Raw genomic sequence first — 11,837 nt, forward strand, 5'->3', positions numbered from 1 at the left:
TTCATCTTCCTGTATGTCTTCATTTTGTATCTGATCGCTCACTTATACATTGATGATAGAAGCCCTCATGCTCACGTGACTTTCTGTAAAAAAGAGAAAAAGGACAGAATTCTGCACCTCCTGTTCTGATGTCTTTGTCTGTTCAGCTCACACTAGCTGTTCATTCCTAGTGATATTTCCATATTTACTTATCCTTCTAACGGATTCAAGTCATTCGTGAACAGCAAATTAAGTATATTTGACGTATGAGTAGTTGTATTTGTTATGTAGCAGTGCTTTAAGCTTAACCACAGAAATGTATTAGATACCTGAGAGAAAGCTGTTGGAGTAAATCACACACACACACACACACACACACACACACACACACACAGGAAGTCAGTTCATCTGTAAGCAGGAAGTCAATATACAGTGGTGCAGAAGATTTTGCTTGCTGTGGTGGAACTGTGGTCAAAAACCTGCTTAAACACAGCACCATGGCCCACTTTTACTGTGATCTTAATCTCTGTATGTTTTTTTGGGAGCATAAGTTCAACCTTTTTACACAAGTCTCTTACACACACGTCCTCAGTATGAACAACACCCAAACAGTCAAATCCCCTAGTTGTGGACCTGCTTCTGGTTACTGCTTCGTTTAACATCCAGTCATTATCTAGCTATTGTAACTAATATAACTAGTACACAACTAGTTAGTTTGTGTACAAACACACACACACACACACACACACACACAGGTAGAAACAAGAGAGTAAAACCTTTCACTGAAGTCAACATTAACCATGTTACTGGCTTTGAGAGGTGAAAAACCTCTAAATGGTTTAAATTGTTTGTGAAACGTTGAAACTTTAGCTGTAGAGATGAAGACAGAGCAGATTTCAGGAAATGATCTGCCATGTCGTTCAATATGCAGCAGAGAACTTTACATATTTCCTGTGGATGCGGTGACTCTCACAGTCGAGGCGCTGCGATATCCACAGTCAGATTTCTACTCGTTCAAATTTTTACGCATTCGTGGACGGACAGGTGGAAAAGTGCATGAGGAGGTAGGTGATAAATCTGGATTTTCATTCAAATGAAAAGTTTTCTATGAAATTTATTTATCCTTTGACCCGCTGTTCAAACGTCATGAAGCTGCAGCTGTGCTTTAAAGCTGCTCATTATACTGTAGATATATGAATAAATACAGAATATTTTAGAACTCGACTGAAGCGTGCACAGTGAAGCAGCCGATCTCTAATTTAATCACACTCTGATTTCTGTTTCAACACGAGTTTTTTTTGCTTTTTTTTAATCTTTTCTCACATTTAGACGCTAGACAAAGAGCCATGAAAGACGATCAACAGTTCACTCAGTGGTAAGGTTTCATCTGTCTGTAATATCCACATTAGAGCTTCAGTCTTTCATTACATATAACAGGGAATTTTATGCTTTATTTTACATCAAGAATTAAAGCTACATAAAAATGACTGTTTTTAATATTTTCTACACAATACACAAAAGAATCTAACCTTCTATCTATCTATCTATCTATCTATCTATCTATCTATCTATCTATCTATCTATCTATCTATCTATCATAATGATCTGTACATGGACCTATTTTTTAGGAGCTCCTCAAAGAAGGAACAGCAGCAACATAAATATATGAAAAACAGCAAAGAAATAAAAGGATTCCTCACCAGATATATTCTAAAAACATGGACTCTGTTTAACGGTACGGAACTGAAGAAAATGGCATTTGGTGAAAAAGATGAGCACAAACCTCAGAAAACCATGTTAATGGTTGGAGAAACAGGAGTGGGGAAGTCGACTCTCATCAACGCCATGGTCAACTACATGCTTGGTGTTGAGAGTAAAGACAGAATTTGGTTTGAGGTCATAGAGACAAAAGAAGAGCAGTCTGATTCTCAGACTCACGCAGTCACGGTATATGATGTGTTTACTGAACACTGCCCTTTCTCTCTGACCGTCATCGACACGCCTGGGTTCGGAAAAACAGAAGACACAGACGAGGATTTAAAAGTAGCTGAATATTTACTCGGGTTCCTGAGATCCAGTGAAAGTGTTGAGACACTTGACGCCGTGTGTCTCGTGGTGTCGTCAAGCACTGTCCGACTCAGTGAAAGACAGCGCTATGTTTTTAACGCTGTTCTCTCTTTATTCAGCAATGACGTGAAGAAAAACTTTGTTGTGTTCATCACACATGCAACAAGAAAGCCTACAAATTCTATCAAAGCCATCAAAGATGCCAAGATCCCATGTGCTCAGACTAGAGATGAGGAGCCGGTGTATTTCAGGTTCGATAACAGTCACTGTGAGAACTTTTTTGTGAGATACGACCGTGAAGAGGAAACCGATGAACTGATTCAAGGTTTTCAGGCAGCATGGGATCTGTTCAACACGAGCATGGATGACTTTCTGTCTTTCGTAAAGGGGAACAAACCTGTAAGTCTGAAGAACACTGAAAGTGTGCTGACACACCGTAAGCAGCTGGTGGAACACATGAGCAGTTTAAGAGAACAGGTCAAAGCAATGCAGCTTGAACATGAATTTGAAGAGTGCTACAAAGAAAAGGTACCAATTGACCCGTCAACGGGTTCGAGCAAAGAGGCTACGTGCTGTAGTGTGTGTAAGTGGAACTGTCATTATCCAGGATGCTGGTGGGTCTCAAATCTTTCCTGGTGTACTGCCATGTCCAAGTATGAATGCACAGTGTGTCCAGGAAAGTGTCACTACACTATGCATGTTAAAGAGGCAAAAATCTATGAGACAAAGACCAGGCTGGTCAAGAAGACTTTAGAAGATGTGAAAAAGAACCTCAAGAATGAGTCTGAGGAGAATAAGAAACGACTAGCGAAAGAAATATCAAAACAAGAAAAAGCAATAAGCAGACTGGTGGAAGAGTGTGATAAGTGTATGCACGTCCTGCAGGAGATCGCCTTAAAGACCGATGCTCTGTCTACACTTCAGGATCTGGAGTCCCTGTGTAAGGAAGCAAAGGAAACTTATGGGAATGAAACAGTACAGAAACTCGAAGAACTGAAGAAAAAGGCTGAGGAGAAGTCCAACATGACTAAACTGTAGATGTATGTGACAGAAAGGAATTCTGAAAGAAATTGATGATTACGTCATGTAATATCATCCACATATCATTCAATCATGTGGTGTGTAGTTATTATCTTCTTATTAGTATTTAGTCATATGATGAATGCTTCCTGATCAGCGACATGGAGAGTCTTCTTGATTAACATGTTTTTGTGTGTGTGTGTGTGTGTGTGTGTGTGTGTGTGTGTGTGTGTGTGTGTGTGTGTCCCTGTATCCACATCTTTCAGTGTTCTTCTGTTCTCTGTACATCACCTGTAGTGGTTGATACTACACAAAGATTAGATGCTTGAAAGATCCTTCTCAATGTTTTCTTTACTATTTTTTATTGAAATAAACTCTAAGTGCAGAAGCATTCTAACATGTCCTCTGTTTAAGTCTCTGGGGTGGGGAGAGCTCAATGGTTAAGGCTTTCGGTTCAAATCCCAGCATTTCCAATGTTAGGGTTCTTGAGCAGGTTCCTGGCGCTCTCTGTTCCAGGTGAACTGTATATTAGTTGCCCCAAGCTGGGATGATATACAAAGAAAAGAATTTCTCTGTGATATAATGTATATGTGGCATATTCCACATATTGCTCCATCAAGTGGTGTGCAGTTATTATCTTCTCATTAGTATTTAGTCATATGATGAAAGCTTCCTGATCAGCGACATGGAGTTCTTCTAGATTAACATGCTTTTGTGTGTGTGTGTGTGTGTGTGTGTGTTGGTGTGTGTTCCTGTGTCTTCACATCTTTCAGTGTTCCTCTGTTCTCTGTACATCACCTGTAGTGGTTGATACTACACGAAGATTAGATGCTTGAAAGATCCTTCTCAATGTTTTCTTTACTTTTGTTACTGAAATAAACTCTAAGTGCAAAAGCATTCTAACATGTCCTCTGTCTAAGTCTCTGGGGTGGTGGGAGCTCAATGGTTGCTCAATGGGAACTGTATTTTAGTTGCCCCAAGCTAGGATGATATACAAAGAAAAGAATTTCTCTGTGACATAATGTATATGTGGCAAAAAAAAACAAGCCCCGGCATCTACACAGTGTTGGAGCCCAAAGTTCTGTATTATGCATCTGTATTATGTTTAGTATTTATTCACACAGCTATTAACAATAAATGTTTACTTATATATTATAAAATAATCTGAACTGTTTTAATCAGTTTGCTGTTAGAGTCTGACATGATGCTAGTGTGCTAGTGAGCATGTTTGTGTGTGTGTGTGTGTGTGTGTGTGTGTGTGTGTGTGTGTGTGTGTGTGTATGTGTGCGTGTGTGTGTGTGTCTATACTGTATGTGCTTGTGTATGTGCTTGTGTGTGTGTGTGTTGTGTGTGTGCATGTTGCCCTGTGGTGTATTTGTATCCCCTTCCAGATGATGATTAATATGATGATTGTTTGGTGAGGGAACATAGATGTCTTTGTTGTTTTACTCCTGTATATTTTTTATTAACCTGATTTAACAAGGAAAATCTAACAATTGCTACGATAAAACACTTTTTTGGGGGGTTTCCAGTGTTGGTACTTAAAACCGCTATTGTGTTGTGAGTCTTTATCGGTGTTTATTAAAAAGTTGTAACTGGCAAAAGCAGATGCAGTTGACGTACATAACCACACTGAGGCGCTGTTTACTTTATTGTGTCCTGGTTTTGCTGCATCACGAATGATGATTATTAATTTAAAAACATTAATATAAAAACGATATAGTTAAATAACTATATTTTATTAAGCATAATCTCTCAAATATTTAACCTAATTGAATAGAAAAAATATAATTCAGATATTTTATTTCAGATATATAGATCCAAATATATAATTCAGTTAATCACCTCAAATAGCACAATGAAAAACAGAGACAAAAGAAGAGCAGCCTGATTCTCAGACTCATGCAGTCACGTATATGACGTGTTTACTGAACACTGCCCATTTTCTCTGACCGTCATTGACACGCCTGGGTTCGGAAGCACAGAAGGAATAAATGAGGATTTGATTGTTGCTGAAGGTCTTCACGAGTTATTCAAGTGTAAAGATGGAGTTGATGAACTTAACGTTGTGTGTCTGGTGATTTCATCCGGTACTGTTCGACTTACTGAAAGGCAGCACTATGTTTTCAATGCAGTTCTCTCCTTATTTGGCAATGATGTGGAGAAAACATAGTGCTGTTTGTCACACATGCACCAACAAAGCCTACAAATGCCATTAAAGTCATCAAGCAGTCCAAAGTCCAATGTGCTGTGACTGCTAAAGGAGAGCCGGTGCATTTCATGTTCAACAACGGTCACTGTGAAGACTTTAATAATGAGGAAATATCAGATAATTATCAAGCTTCATGGAATCTGTTGAACACAACCATGGAGAACTTTCTCTCATTTCTGCAAGAACTTAAACCCATAAACCTGAAGATAACTGAAGCAATGCTGAAAAAACGCAAACAACTGACTTCATCCATCTTTGGTATAAAGAATAAGATCATACAAGCAGAACAGAAACAGAAAGAGCTCGAGCAGACAAAAGAGGCTTTAAAGGAACATGAGAAAAAAGGTGAACATCATAACTGGGAATATTACGTGGATGAACCTTACAATGCAAAGGAATCAATAGAATACAGCTTGTGGAACATGTTCACCACAAAAGCCATGTGCTGTCGAGTCTGTGAGGCGAACTGTCATTATCCAGGATGCTGGTGGGTCAGTGATCTCTCAAAGTGTAGCATGATGTCTAAAGGGATGTGCACAGTGTGTGAGTGTCCCGTTAGTAATCACGATAAAGAGGGCAAAATCTATGTCCCGAAGACAAGGAGGGTGAAGAAGACTAAGGAAGATCTGAAAAAGAAATACGAGATAGAGTCTGGAGAGATCAAGACCTTGATGAGTAGAATAGAGAATGATATGAGAAAAATGGAAAAAGAGAAGAGCCGCCTGGTGGAGGAATGTTATGAGTGTGTTGTCTTGATGGAGGAGATCACCTTGAAGAGTGACTCTGTGTTTACACTGCAGCATATGGACTTCCTGATTGAGAAAGTGAAGGAAACAGGAAACACAGCTCGAGTGCAGAAACTGCAAGAGATGAAAAATAAAATGGAGGAAAAATCATCAAAGGCATTGGCTGCTTTGAAATCCCTGCAGTAATTAAGATTTGCTAAAACTTCATATAAGACCAATCATCATATATTCATCAGGATTAGTTAGCTTATTTTCACTTAACACGATCTGGCCATTAAATATGAATCTCAAAAGAGCTTGTGGAGCTCTTAGAGTTCTGCATGGATATAAAGATAAAACAGCTCTCAAAAGCTTTCCGGAGGTTAGACAAGAGAAGATGAGAAGAAACTGACTTTGTTGGTGAATTTTTCATATTTACATCAAGTCTTTGTTGGACGAGGAACCTGTGACGAGCTCTCAGAACCCTCTGGAACATTTGAGATGATGATTTTCAGCTGGTTGCGTGTTAATCTTTGTAATCAATGTCTGATCCTCCACAGCATCCTTTAAGATTGGTCTATGTTCACTTTCATTAATGGTTTCCTACATTACCCACCATATCAGTCGACTTATAGTGGAGCAGTGGGGTTTGGCATCATCCTTGCTTCGTCTGCTACTGAACGAGGGATGCAGTGATGCTCCAGTCCTTTCATTCTGACCAGCTTGTCCTCCACCTCCTCCTCTGTTATACTCTGCTCAAACAGACCAAACTCTTCCTGTGATACCTGCTTAAGTGCTGTCTACACTTTCCTGTCTGTTAAGAAGAAAGATATTTGGACCCCAACAGACTCCATAATCCTCCAATTCTGTGTTCCTGGACTGTGGTATCTTCTGTGTTGGACTGGTAACAGCTTGCACATGCCTCCTGTGGCCAGTAGGGCTTCAGGATGAATAAGCTTTGCTCATAAACAGTAACATAAGCATCATAAACATACTCTGTGTATGGTTTACTTTCCTGTCTCTCTGGAATGGTTTACTTCTCCTGTCTGTCTTGTGTACTCTGCATGTGTACTCGTGTGCTACATTTATACCCCACACTTACTGCATGAACTTTAATGGATCTTCTTGACCTCTATTATCTGTAGGAGTTGATGCCTTGTGTTTCTACCACATGATTGGCCGATTGGATAAATGCATTAATGAACAGATGTTACAGGTGTTACTATTAAAGTGGTAGAGTTTTTTGCCTTCATATCGAAACATGTCAAGAACTTTAACAAAATTAAATTGTGTGTAAAGACGCTCTGCATAATGACCATAATTTTATATCTAACTATAACTAATCAATAAAAACTGATTATACTCTGTTGTTGTTGTTATTTTTCTTCTTCAAATTATGATGATGATGATGATGATGATGCGCTCCTCCTCCTTCCACAGAAAATGCTAGAAAATAGCTTTCAAGGTTTTTGGAACGATATTGTCCGAAGATAAGTAGGATTTTTATCAAATGTGCAAATGATCAGAATTAAATATCTTCTTTATGACAATGAATCAGGGGGGCACGGTGGCTTAGTGGTTAGCACGTTCGCCTCACACCTCCAGGGTTGGGGGTTCGATTCCCGCCTCCGTCTTGTGTGTGTGGAGTTTGCATGTTCTCCCCGTGCCTCGGGGGTTTCCTCCGGGTTCTCCGGTTTCCTCCCCTGGTCCAAAGACATGCATGGTAGGTTGATTGGCATCTCTGGAAAATTGTCCGTAGTGTGTGATTGCGTGAGTGAATGAGAGTGTGTGTGTGTGCCCTGCGATGGGTTGGCACTCCGTCCAGGGTGTATCCTGCCTTGATGCCCGATGACGTCTGAGATAGGCACAGGCTCCCCGTGACCCGAAGTAGTTCGGATAAGTGGTAGAAAATGAGTGAGTGAGTGTGATAATGAATCATTTGAAAAGCATCTTTGTGAATTACAGGTAGTTCAATGAACCGAAGCTTTAAATATGCTTTTTTTAATGAAAATAAAGAAGCTGGAAGCTTGTAACTAGTCAGTTAAAATACAGCAGGTAGATTAGTAAAATGTAAACTTCTCTCTCTCTCTCTCTCTCTCTCTCTCTCTCTCTCTCTCTCTCTCTCTCTCTCTCTCTGTTCATATTAAAGTTCATCTTCCTGTATGCCTTCATTTTGTATCTGATCGCTCACTTATACATTGATGATAGAAGACCTCATGCTCATGTGACTTTCTGCAAAAAAAAGAGAAAAAGGACAGAATTCTGCACCTCCTGTTCTGATGTCTTTGTCTGTTCAGCTCACACTAGCTGTTCATTCCTAGTGATATTTCCATATTTACTTATCCTTCTAACGGATTCAAGTCATTCGTGAACAGCAAATTAAGTATATTTGACGTATGAGTAGTTGTATTTGTTATGTAGCAGTGCTTTAAGCTTAACCACAGTAATGTATTAGATACCTGAGAGAAAGTTGTTGAAGTAAATCACACACACACAGGAAGTCAGTTCATCTGTAAGCAGGAAGTCAATATACAGTGGTGCAGAAGATTTTGCTTGCTGTGGTGAAACTGTGGTCAAAAACCTGCTTAAACACAGCACCATGGCCCACTTTTACTGTGATCTTAATCTCTGTATGTTTTTATGGGAGGATAAGTTCAACCTTTTTACACAAGTCTCTTACACACACGTCCTCAGTATGAACAACACCCAAACAGTCAAATCCCCTAGTTGTGGACCTGCTTCTGGTAACTGCTTCGTTTAACATCCAGTCATTATCTAGCTATTGTAACTAATATAACTAGTACACAACTAGTTAGTTTGTGTACAAACACACACACACAGGTAGAAACAAGAGAGTAAAACCTTTCACTGAAGTCAACATTAACCATGTTACTGGCTTTGAGAGGTGAAAAACCTCTAAATGGTTTAAATTGTTTGTGAAACGTTGAAACTTTAGCTGTAGAGATGAAGACAGAGCAGATTTCAGGAAATGATCTGCCATGTCGTTCAATATGCAGCAGAGAACTTTACATATTTCCTGTGGATGCGGTGACTCTCACAGTCGAGGCGCTGCGATATCCACAGTCAGATTTCTACTCGTTCAAATTTTTACGCATTCGTGGACGGACAGGTGGAAAAGTGCATGAGAAGGTAGGTGATAAATCTGGATTTTCATTCAAATGAAAAGTTTTCTATGAAATTTATTTATCCTTTGACCCGCTGTTCAAACGTCATGAAGCTGCAGCTGTGCTTTAAAGCTGCTCATTATACTGTAGATATATGAATAAATACAGAATATTTTAGAACTCGACTGAAGCGTGCACAGTGAAGCAGCCGATCTCTAATTTAATCACACTCTGATTTCTGTTTCAACACGAGTTTTTTTTGCTTTTTTTTAATCTTTTCTCACATTTAGACGCTAGACAAAGAGCCATGAAAGACGATCAACAGTTCACTCAGTGGTAAGGTTTCATCTGTCTGTAATATCCACATTAGAGCTTCAGTCTTTCATTACATATAACAGGGAATTTTATGCTTTATTTTACATCAAGAATTAAAGCTACATAAAAATGACTGTTTTTAATATTTTCTACACAATACACAAAAGAATCTATCTATCTATCTATCTATCTATCTATCTATCTATCTATCTATCTATCTATCTATCTATCTATCATAATGATCTGTACATGGACCTATTTTTTAGGAGCTCCTCAAAGAAGGAACAGCAGCAACATAAATATATGAAAAACAGCAAAGAAATAAAAGGATTCCTCACCAGATATATTCTAAAAACGTGGACTCTGTTTAACAGTACGAAACTGAAGAAAATGGCATTTGGTGAAAATGATGAGCACAAACCTCAGAAAACCATGTTAATGGTTGGAGAAACAGGAGTGGGGAAGTCGACTCTCATCAACGCCATGGTCAACTACATGCTTGGTGTTGAGAGTAAAGACAGAATTTGGTTTGAGGTCATAGAGACAAAAGAAGAGCAGTCTGATTCTCAGACTCACGCAGTCACGGTATATGATGTGTTTACTGAACACTGCCCTTTCTCTCTGACCGTCATCGACACGCCTGGGTTCGGAAAAACAGAAGACACAGACGAGGATTTAAAAGTAGCTGAATATTTACTCGGGTTCCTGAGATCCAGTGAAAGTGTTGAGACACTTGACGCCGTGTGTCTCGTGGTGTCGTCAAGCACTGTCCGACTCAGTGAAAGACAGCGCTATGTTTTTAACGCTGTTCTCTCTTTATTCAGCAATGACGTGAAGAAAAACTTTGTTGTGTTCATCACACATGCAACAAGAAAGCCTACAAATTCTATCAAAGCCATCAAAGATGCCAAGATCCCATGTGCTCAGACTAGCGATGAGGAGCCGGTATATTTCAGGTTCGATAACAGTCACTGTGAGAACTTTTTTGTGAGATACGACCGTGAAGAGGAAACCGATGAACTGATTCAAGGTTTTCAGGCAGCATGGGATCTGTTCAACACGAGCATGGATGACTTTCTGTCTTTCGTAAAGGGGAACAAACCTGTAAGTCTGAAGAACACTGAAAGTGTGCTGACACACCGTAAGCAGCTGGTGGAACACATGAGCAGTTTAAGAGAACAGGTCAAAGCAATGCAGCTTGAACATGAATTTGAAGAGTGCTACAAAGAAAAGGTACCAATTGACCCGTCAACGGGTTCGAGCAAAGAGGCTATGTGCTGTAGTGTGTGTAAGTGGAACTGTCATTATCCAGGATGCTGGTGGGTCTCAAATCTTTCCTGGTGTACTGCCATGTCCAAGTATGAATGCACAGTGTGTCCAGGAAAGTGTCACTACACTATGCATGTTAAAGAGGCAAAAATCTATGAGACAAAGACCAGGCTGGTCAAGAAGACTTTAGAAGATGTGAAAAAGAACCTCAAGAATGAGTCTGAGGAGAATAAGAAACGACTAGCGAAAGAAATATCAAAACAAGAAAAAGCAATAAGCAGACTGGTGGAAGAGTGTGATAAGTGTATGCACGTCCTGCAGGAGATCGCCTTAAAGACCGATGCTCTGTCTACACTTCAGGATCTGGAGTCCCTGTGTAAGGAAGCAAAGGAAACGTATGGGAATGAAACAGTACAGAAACTCGAAGAACTGAAGAAAAAGGCTGAGGGGAAGTCAAACATTAAAGTGTAGATGTATGTGATAGAATGGAATTCTGAAAGAAATCGATGATTACGTAACATATTCCACATATTGCTCCATCAAGTGGTGTGTAGTTATTATCTTCTCATTAGTATTTAGTCATATGATGAAAGCTTCCTGATCAGCGACATGGAGTTCTTCTAGATTAACATGCTTTTGTGTGTGTGTGTTTGTGTGTGTGTGTGTGTGTGTGTGCGTGTGTGTGTTGGTGTGTGTTCCTGTGTCTTCACATCTTTCAGTGTTCCTCTGTTCTCTGTACATCACCTGTAGTGGTTGATACTACACGAAGATTAGATGCTTGAAAGATCCTTCTCAATGTTTTCTTTACTTTTGTTACTGAAATAAACTCTAAGTGCAAAAGCATTCTAACATGTCCTCTGTCTAAGTCTCTGGGGTGGTGGGAGCTCAATGGTTGCTCAATGGGAACTGTATTTTAGTTGCCCCAAGCTAGGATGATATACAAAGAAAAGAATTTCTCTGTGACATAATGTATATGTGGCAAAAAAAAAACAAGCCCCGGCATCTACACAGTGTTGGAGCCCAAAGTTCTGTATTATGCATCTGTATTATGTTTAGTATTTATTCACACAGCTATTAACAATAAATGTTTACTTATATATTATAAAATAATCTGAACTGTTTTAA

The 11,837-nt window shown here is 39.4% G+C and overlaps 2 protein-coding genes and 1 pseudogene across 2 annotated transcripts; all 3 read left to right on the forward strand.

Moving 5' to 3' along the window:
* Positions 1 to 583: 583 nt before the first annotated feature.
* On the forward strand, positions 584 to 3,963 carry LOC132846333 (uncharacterized). Its single transcript, XM_060871008.1, has 3 exons — positions 584 to 1,043; positions 1,309 to 1,354; positions 1,608 to 3,963. Exons 2-3 carry the CDS (start codon positions 1,326 to 1,328, stop codon positions 3,082 to 3,084), a joined length of 1,506 nt encoding a protein of 501 aa, XP_060726991.1. The 5' UTR covers positions 584 to 1,043; positions 1,309 to 1,325; the 3' UTR covers positions 3,085 to 3,963.
* On the forward strand, positions 3,540 to 7,368 carry LOC132846069 (uncharacterized; annotated as a pseudogene).
* Positions 7,369 to 8,714: 1,346 nt separating this feature from the next.
* Positions 8,715 to 11,555, forward strand: LOC132846334 (uncharacterized). The gene is made up of 3 exons (XM_060871010.1): positions 8,715 to 9,153; positions 9,419 to 9,464; positions 9,710 to 11,555. The coding sequence occupies exons 2-3, from the start codon at positions 9,436 to 9,438 to the stop codon at positions 11,181 to 11,183; spliced, it is 1,503 nt and encodes a 500-aa protein (XP_060726993.1). The 5' UTR covers positions 8,715 to 9,153; positions 9,419 to 9,435; the 3' UTR covers positions 11,184 to 11,555.
* The last annotated feature ends 282 nt before the right edge of the window (positions 11,556 to 11,837 follow it).

Source organism: Tachysurus vachellii, chromosome 5, assembly GCF_030014155.1.
Source record: "Tachysurus vachellii isolate PV-2020 chromosome 5, HZAU_Pvac_v1, whole genome shotgun sequence".
Taxonomy (NCBI): domain Eukaryota; kingdom Metazoa; phylum Chordata; class Actinopteri; order Siluriformes; family Bagridae; genus Tachysurus; species Tachysurus vachellii.

Coding starts and splice junctions, on each gene's coding strand:
- LOC132846333 (XM_060871008.1), top strand. CDS start 1,326: ATGAAAGACGATCAACAGTTCACTCAGTG. Junction 1,355..1,607: donor GATCAACAGTTCACTCAGTG/GTAAGGTTTCAT, acceptor CCTATTTTTTAG/GAGCTCCTCAAAGAAGGAAC.
- LOC132846334 (XM_060871010.1), top strand. CDS start 9,436: ATGAAAGACGATCAACAGTTCACTCAGTG. Junction 9,465..9,709: donor GATCAACAGTTCACTCAGTG/GTAAGGTTTCAT, acceptor CCTATTTTTTAG/GAGCTCCTCAAAGAAGGAAC.